Source organism: Saccostrea cucullata, unplaced genomic scaffold, assembly GCF_032062105.1.
Source record: "Saccostrea cucullata isolate Sc308-1 unplaced genomic scaffold, CSIRO_AGI_Scuc_v1 ctg11, whole genome shotgun sequence".
Classification (NCBI taxonomy): domain Eukaryota; kingdom Metazoa; phylum Mollusca; class Bivalvia; order Ostreida; family Ostreidae; genus Saccostrea; species Saccostrea cuccullata.
In genome coordinates, this window is record NW_026933222.1 from 1 (window position 1) to 9173 (window position 9173).

The window sequence follows — 9173 nt, forward strand, 5'->3', positions numbered from 1 at the left end:
CTGCTGAAGCCGTAAAGTACGGGGAAAAGAAAGTTGAAATTGATTATGACGTCATAATGGATCTAGCACCAAAAAATTAGTCTAAAATTATTTACTAGATCTTGACCTTAAGAAAATACTTTTAATAATAATTTTTTTGATAAGCAATGTTACAGACATACCCTAAAACCTCCGGTTTCTGCAAAGTTTCATGACACTTCAGGAAAGCTGCCTTAAATACAGTATGTCACGTGATACAGAAACGATTCTTTCTTTTTTTTTTCTTTTTTTTTTTTTGATGAAGTGAATGCAATTCAGATGCACCATATTGCAATATATTAACACATTTTTTTCTAAACTAGAAATAAATTTTTTCAGACTGCAGTATTGAATATCATAAATCATAAAGAATTATTAGGGTTGTCCATGTAAAAATCAAGCAGCCCTAGGCGAGGAATTTAAATTTTGTATTTTTATTTATCATATTCCACTGTAATGAATTTTAAGGCATAAACAATTTTATATGCAAAGAATTCAAGAACATCAAATGTTCATGCACGGCACACTACACACAAAAACGTTCACTGGGAACGAAGCAGGACGAAAACAGATAACAATACTAGTGGTTCATCTGATTAAAATTCAGTTGTCCAAGAACAAAATAAAACTAATTAAATTTTTTAAATTCTTTTATTGTAAGGAAAGGAATGCTTTCTAATGGAAATCTCATTTGGCAAAAGTAATCTTTTCTTAATACTATTTCCGCCAAATTTAAAATACCAAGGAACTTTTGAACTAGTCGGCAGAGGACCATCACTCCACCTATAATATTTGGGAGGTCCATGATTGCAATGCTCCAAATTTGTATTCTTTACAAAACTTTTGAGAGTGAATAGAGTCCGTTATAGTCACTTCATATGTATCATACATTAGTATACAAAAAAAATCATTTCGTCTTGATAAATAGGTTTTACCTCTTCAACCTCCATACCAAGATTAGAGTACTGCCCATACTTTTATACTATAGTATTTTATGCAACATTTTACTTTATATCTTGATACAACTTGTTGTGGAAAGAATAGAAATGCGTCTTGATCGTATAGTGGTTTATTTTAGACTCTGTTATTAACTATAGAAACATAACGTACAGTATTGTGACGTAACAATAACGTTAACGTACATTACATAAACCCGCGGATAATCCGTGACATAAGACGGATTCGTTAGAGCTGCCACTTTACGAACCAAAAATGGACTTACCAACAGACCAATTGTGAAACTATATCCAATCGAAGTGAATGAGAACGAACTTAAAACACTATCTTCTTATCGAGTGTCAAAAACAAAAGCCAAAGAAAGAATCCGTGAATGGACCTCTTAATTAAGTGATTATTAACTTGTTTAATTTCCATGAACTGTTAATTTGATTTGAACTTTCTAATATTCTAGTATAATTCATTTCGGTGCCCGGAGTGTCACGGATTATCCGCGGGTTTATGTAACGTACGTTAACGTTATTGTTACGTCACAATACTGTACGTTATGTTTCTATAGTTAATAACAGAGTCTAAAATAAACCACTATACGATCAAGACGCATTTCTATTCTTTCCACAACATTTTGGTGCCGTGATCGACGGAATGTTTACATAATACGTAAAATGGAAGGAAGACTAAAAGCCATACGGGCCGGTAACAGATCAGCGGTGACGAAACTTTTCGGACGATTTTTGGACTTGAAAGAAAACACAGCCAGCGAAGTAACGGAGGAAATCGAAATAATCAGAAAGTCCCTAACGCAAAAAAGACAAACTCTACAAGAACTAAATGAACGAATATTAGACGCCTTATCTGAAGAGGATATAGAAGAAGAAATCACAAACACAGATGAGTATATGTACGAATTAGATTGCAAAATTAAGAAAACAGAGAAATTTACGGAAAAAGTTTCATGTAAAACTTTGAACTCCAGTGCTGAGTGTTTTGTACCCGCCTTAGAAATTCATGATAGTAACGTAAACACTTCAGCTGCAATCAACTCAAGTGAAACGGCTTGTGAGAATATTCTAAACAATTTTCCTGCCACTGATCTCGATGAACAAAGTAACCACGATTGGCAGAAAAATGTTTTGTCATTACCATCCAACCAGGTCACAAATAATCATCGACTACCGAAACTAAATCTTCCAGATTTTGACGGGGATATCTTACAATGGAATACCTTCTGGGATTCATTTGAATCAACAATTCACCGCAACCAAACTTTAACACCAATTCAGAAGTTTTCGTATCTCAAGGCTCAATCACAATCACTCAAGGCAGCACAAACAATTGCAGGATTTACTCTCACAAACGCGAATTATGAAACCGCCATAGACCTGCTCAAGGAACGGTTTGGTCAACCGCAAAAAATTATCAATGCACACATGAGAGCACTTATGGAACTGCATGCCCCGAGAAACGACGCCATAAGTTTAAGAAATTATGGAGACTGCTTGGAATCTCATGTCAGGAGTTTGGAGTGTCTAGGACAAAAACAAGAGATGTACGGAGCTTTACTTACTCCAGTCATAATCAACAAGCTACCAGCTGAAATCCGGAAAAACATTGCACGTGAGTACGATGGAGACAACATTTCACTACACAATCTTCGTAAAGCTATCAGCAAAGAAGTCAAAATCCTTGAATCAGGCCAGATTGAAAACAGCGATCGATTCCACGCAACAGCAATGTTTCTTACCGGAGCCTCAAAGAAACAACGCCATGTTCATAATGGAAACAACCAGAAAACAAAAGAGTCAACTCCTTATATCGAAACAACAGAGATAAAGAGCCGCCCATGCATTTATTGTTGCACAGAGAATCACTTTCCAGGGGACTGTAAGAAAGTTACAGAAGTAAATACAAGATTCGATATCTTAAAACAGAAGAAAGCGTGTTTCAACTGCTTAGGAAACCACCGTGCCGCAGATTGTAAATCCCGCAACAGATGTAAAAAGTGCCAGAAGAAACATCACACAAGTATATGCGACATGAAACTAACGAGGGACGTAGACGAGCCAGAGCCCACCAGATCAACAAGTGTCAACATTGTAGGAACGAGCAAAGCAAATACTACAGAAATGAACGTTGAACAACGACATAAAAGTGTTTTATGGAAATCAGCTTCCACTCCTATGAGTCGGACTGTGAACTCCATTCAACAACGTAGCAAACTGACTAACGAGATACAGCAACTTAAGTCAGAGCTAAAGACTAAGACAGAAAGGATGAATACGTTGGAACAAGAAAATGCTATTATGCTAGAGAGATTGTTACAATTCAACCAACAAAGAAATTTTCAGACTCGTGTGGAGAATGGGATGAAGGATATGATGGAACATATAAATAAACTTGCGCATGAAAACGGACGTCTGCATAACGAGGTTCAGGAATTAAAGGACCAAGTTGTTAATATCAAAACCTACAGCACTCACTCGGAGCATCTTAATGCTAAAAACATCAGTCTTCAGTCACGAGATGATTACGCCCAAAGGCAAATAAGTGATCTAAATATCAAAGTACAGACACTTGAAAATCAACTAGAAACCTCACAGGACCCCGTGGAAAGAAGGGAGAAAGACAACACGTTCGCCGTAAGGATCCTTGATGACGAAACTCAGATGACAGAAAAACGTACAGAGGCTGAGGAGAAGGAAAAAGAAAAATCACAGAAAAAGAATCTTAGGGACATGGCAGAGATAATAACAAAATGCCAATCTACGGACTCGAAACATGGAGCTGGAGAAATCTAACACAGAACTACGTCACAAACACTCCGAGGAACTCATACAGGGGAGAGACGGATTCGTTAGAGCTGCCACTTTACGAACCAAAAATGGACTTACCAACAGACCAATTGTGAAACTATATCCAATCGAAGTGAATGAGAACGAACTTAAAATACTATCTTCTGATCGAGTGTCAAAAACAAAAGCCAAAGAAAGAATCCGTGAATGGACCTCTTAATTAAGTGATTATTAACTTGTTTAATTTCCATGAACTGTTAATTTGATTTGAACTTTCTAATATTCTAGTATAATTCATTTCGGTGCCCGGAGTGTCACGGATTATCCGCGGGTTTATGTAACGTACGTTAACGTTATTGTTACGTCACAATACTGTACGTTATGTTTCTATAGTTAATAACAGAGTCTAAAATAAACCACTATACGATCAAGACGCATTTCTATTCTTTCCACAACATTTTGGTACTCATCTGTGTTTGTGATTTCTTCTTCTATATCCTCTTCAGATAAGGCGTCTAATATTCGTTCATTTAGTTCTTGTAGCGTTTGTCTTTTATGCGTTAGGGACTTTCTGATTATTTCGATTTCCTCCGTTACTTCGCTGGCTGTATTTTCTTTCAAGTCCAAAAATCGTCCGAAAAGTTTCGTCACCGCTGATCTGTTACCGGCCCGTATGGCTTTTAGTCTTCCTTCCATTTTACGTATTATGTAAACATTCCGTCGATCACGGCACCAAAATGTTGTGGAAAGAATAGAAATGCGTCTTGATCGTGTAGTGGTTTATTTTAGACTCTGTTATTAACTATAGAAACATAACGTACAGTATTGTGACGTAACAATAACGTTAACGTACATTACATAAACCCGCGGATAATCCGTGACACAACTAAAACATGCTTATGAATAACGCATTTTCCCTCATGATTTTTTTACTCTTAGAAAATAAGATAAAATAATAGATATATAAAACTAAATCAAAAAGCATCATGATTCCAGCTGATTACATATTCAGACGTATTCTTCTCATACGAACAATTTCACATTAGACAGAAGTTTGAAAATATTGTGAATATAACGAAGTGATTGAATAAAAAAAACTCTCAAAAACCATCCTATAAATAGGCATAAAACACAATGCGACACTGCAAATTCAATTGGAATGATCAGGTGCCTAGGAGGAGTAAGCATCTCCTGTCAATCTGTTTCACTCTATCCATGTAAAATGATCAGTAGACGGAAAAACCTATTCGAATTTAGTTTAAAAAGACAACTGCCTTACAGATTGTATTAAGGAGGTTCGATCCTGCGCTTTTGAGCAGATTTTGGTCCGGGCCTTTATTTAAAAAAAATCTGCATCAATATTCAGTTTTAACATTGAATATGGATTCTACAATACAAATTAAACTATATCCAATGAAAAAAAAAACGTCGATTAAATTTCATTCAAATAGGATTAAGCAAGGAACTATAGTTTGTGGCGGAAGGTTTTTCAGAAGAAAATGATCAATTTTTCCCTTTTGAATATATATATACGGTGCTGTTAAGTTTAGATACCTATTTTTCACTGCTGGTTTCACATAGAGCGGGGGGGGTGGGGGGGTGTTACGGTGAAATGTTATGCTGGTTCTAAAATATCTATTTAATTATTTCTTATGAATTCTTACATCACATTGTAACAAATATAGTAAATATATTCTGAAAGTCAAGGAAAAATGTGATTCAATTTTAACATAAAATGAACATCTTTTTAGTAATATCTAAAAATTTACATCATAGACCCCTACTTTTGTTTTTCATTTGAATCATTTCTGAAAATATAAGATAACATCGATCAATATGTTTTAATTCACCAAAAGTTTAAGACTTTTCTTGCTTGTAAAATTTCACTGCCGGAAAAATCACATTTTGTGAGTTCAGAAACGTCAAATAATTGATTATGCAAAGTAATTTGATACTTTTTCTTGGTTTATTTTGTCCCATGATTTATTTGGATTATGAAAAAAAGAGGTTCTCATTGCTTACAAGGTCAATATAACAACTACAGAATTTACGAAATGCTTACTTTTGACGACGGTGTTGAAATCTCTGGAACTTCAATGTATTTTCCTGCATTTGCATCAGTTTTGGTGCATTTTCCTGAGTAAGGTAATAATTGGGAGATACAAACCCCTTGAGGTAATAGTGAAATGCTACTCCTATTTCGATACTACGTAAATTATTTAATGAAAAATATTCGTGGAATTTTATTTAAAATCATATCAAAATTAACCCTGATACCTATAAGCAATTTAACATTACCTTATAGAGGAGATTAAGAAGATATTTAAAAAATCATTTTCTTTGAACTGTAGGCAATATTAATTTTTTTTTGTCTGATTGGAGGAAACTATGATGGCCGATACTGTTGTGTTTAACGTGTACTACGTTTCGAATGAAACTCGACTACAAATTACACTCGACACTAAAAGTGTACAAAGTGTACAGCGTCATTGTAAATTCCATGTACACTCTACACCAACATTCTGTGTAAAATTGTCAGGAAAAGGTTTACTCTAAGGCCATAATAAAAATATTCCTAGATTCTCATCCCCGCCCGCCCCGATTTTATACCCCCGCCTCGATTTTTTTTATTTCTGTTTTTCTTCGTCTTAATTCTGATCGGAATCGGTATTCATCTACCATTCTACTTTCGTTTTAAATCCCGCGAAAGTTGACATGATTTTGACAGCTGAAAAGACGGTAATTGCTGTAATACATGCCTATATATTTTAAACAGGGGTCATTGGTTGAAAAAGATCGGTGAAGATGTGAAGTAAGAGATAATTGAATCTTTACTATGACTTTTATTCGGGCATTGTAGATAAAATTACACCGATTGACCAGGTCAATAAAAAATCTACAAAATTGAAAAAATAAAAAATATAAAATAAAAGCCGCCCGCCCGCCTCCATTTTTAAAAAAATTCGGATGAGAATCTAGCAATTTATTTATTATGGCCTAAAGGTGGTATCAAGTAACAAAATGGAACTCCCTTATCTTTACCAGTATTTCTTTATTTTCTTATTTGAACAGGAAGATTAAAACATGTTTCTTCGTTGAGTTTTTCATAAAAATATACCCCCATACACCAATTTGACCACGGTATACTTGTATTTCACCATTAACGGGATTTTTTCTCTCTCATTTTTTTTTATATTTAAAGAGAGGCCTTAATTGTTATGGTAACTATTTATGAAATTTTTAATTCTGTTGACATTGCAATCGAGTAATTTGACATCTGCGACTGAAATTGAATCCCAGCTGATTTTCAAGGGTTCTTTGTCAATTAATGCTGTTTTGTTTTGTGGCATCTAGTGGTTTTTTATTTGGTACCATATGCAAAAAATATATATCTCAGAATTCCCACATGTTGTTTAAAGGTATATAAAAACTGCAAATTCTGTCCCTTCGCAAACAACTAGAAGGACAGGATTTTTTAACAAGTTAAGTATACATTTTTTGTACTTGTGACATATTCATTGAATTAAACAAAGGATTATTTTTGATTCAGTTTTAATAATTATCATTATTGTCTTTTAGGACTCCATTACAACATGGATAAGAAGACGTCATTATGTCTATTTTATATTGCTCTCTTGGTTCTTCCTGCCCCAATCCTTGCTGAAGTTAAGGCTGAGAAAGAACGGGAAAGACGCCAAGCTATAGCTGTTCCGTTGGCCTCTATCGCAGGAACATCAGTAGCCGCCCCTGTATTTGCAGCACTTCTTGCTATTTATGGTGCTTATACATTAGCAAAGTATGGAATACGAGTAATCTCAAGTAGGTTTTCTTCTCATTTAAATATATCTATCAATAAGGATATGAAATATTAAGGTAGCCTATAGCAATGTTATAGCCATTAACTGTAACAATCAAGGAGTTTAATAACAAAAATTATTATACTTCTGTTAAAATGTTTCCTATATAAAGTTCAGAAGGTTAAATAGCTGTCTTTTATAGTTCACGCATAGCAAAGCTATACCCCGGGGTATAGTTTTTGCTATCCACCCTCAGAAAATTTTCATGCAATTTTTGCCTCCAATTTTGATTTCCAGCATTAAATCTTTCGAATGGTGATGTCATAATGACTTCAGTAGCATTGTGACGTCATCAGGATTTCAGATTATTCTTGCAGTATTATCTTACTCCAAAAAATTCAAACCTCAGAAATTATATTATACATCAGTATAATAAAACGCTTATCCACTGTTTGTGAGTGGGATAGCTCTTTTATCAAACCCGCGACAGAGAACTATTCCCCGAGGGCTTCCCCGAGGAGCTATCCCACTCACACCCAGTGGATAAGTGTATACTATCAAATGAAGATACATTTCAAACAATTATGACATATGAAAAAATGAAGACAAAACAAATTTTTATCATTAATTTGTTGCATTTGAATTTTACAAAAACAAGCTACTTTTCAACATTTTTCGCTGAAAAAAATTACAATTTGATTAAGTTTGTTCCCTGTTCATGGTCTTGTAGCTATTGTATCTATTTTTGATTTGAATTGGAAGAATGATTGAATAATCAAGAATATTTCAAACAAATCATGCTCCGAGTCTACTTGTAGATAAAGACAGCCATCCGTGTGGTAGAGGTTATTGTAGAAAAAGATGCCAATCACATGAGAGGATTGACTGGGGCCTGACAACAGGCTGTGGTGACTATTATTGCTGTGTGTAGAAGATCAGGATTGTTCTGATTGGTCATTGTCGCTCAGCTGAATAACATTCTATCCAATAAAAACGTCCGTATTAAAATATTATTTTTTTCATATAATACCATTCCAGGCATAGACTTTAGATAGTGGAGGTACTTGATTTAATGAAACATGGAAATTACAAACAGTATTCAAGATCAAAAGTCCATAAAACAATAGGAGCAGAGGAAACGCGGACCTCCAATACATCGCAAGTGGGATCAGGTGCCATGTAGGACTGAGCATCCCCTGCCGACCGGTCACACCCGCCGTGTGCTCCTTGTCATGATCGGGAAATAACGGAAAAATCCGTCGTCAATTTAGTGTATCAATAATGGACTAACAATTTGTATGAAAAGCGTCAGTCAACATGATAAATTGTATTTGCTGACAAGGTCATTATATCGACATAGAACTTACGAAACAATGGCTTCAAACGAGACAGATGAAATTCCTGTTTCATCAACTAGTTTTTAAATAATATACCTCGTTTTAGAAATTGTTTATACTTAAATAATGGAGGTACATTATTTATGCAATATTCGTCATTTTGGTAGGTTTTCAATTTCTAATTTCTTGATTCGGTGTTTGTTTCTTTACAACAAATCTGTGCTTTTTTTCGTGTCGATAAATCCGAAAAAATACAGTATTTAAAAATCGCC

At 34.7% G+C, this 9173-nt stretch overlaps 2 protein-coding genes across 2 annotated transcripts; both read left to right on the forward strand.

Annotated features, from left to right (window-relative positions):
• The first annotated feature begins 1640 nt into the window (after positions 1-1640).
• Positions 1641-3773, forward strand: LOC134237725 (uncharacterized). The gene has a single exon (XM_062719873.1). The coding sequence runs from the start codon at positions 1641-1643 to the stop codon at positions 3771-3773; it is 2133 nt and encodes a 710-aa protein (XP_062575857.1).
• Positions 3774-7350: 3577 nt separating this feature from the next.
• On the forward strand, positions 7351-8556 carry LOC134237726 (big defensin-like). The gene is made up of 2 exons (XM_062719874.1): positions 7351-7586; positions 8383-8556. Exons 1-2 carry the CDS (start codon positions 7361-7363, stop codon positions 8493-8495), a joined length of 339 nt encoding a protein of 112 aa, XP_062575858.1. The 5' UTR covers positions 7351-7360; the 3' UTR covers positions 8496-8556.
• The last annotated feature ends 617 nt before the right edge of the window (positions 8557-9173 follow it).

Excerpts from the sequence above, each read along its gene's own strand:
- LOC134237725 (XM_062719873.1), top strand. The coding sequence starts at position 1,641 with ATGGAAGGAAGACTAAAAGCCATACGGGCCGGTAACAGATCAGCGGTG.
- LOC134237726 (XM_062719874.1), top strand. The coding sequence starts at position 7,361 with ATGGATAAGAAGACGTCATTATGTCTATTTTATATTGCTCTCTTGGTT. Across the intron at positions 7,587-8,382 it reads TGGAATACGAGTAATCTCAA|ATAAAGACAGCCATCCGTGT; the intron begins GTAGGTTTTCTT and ends GTCTACTTGTAG.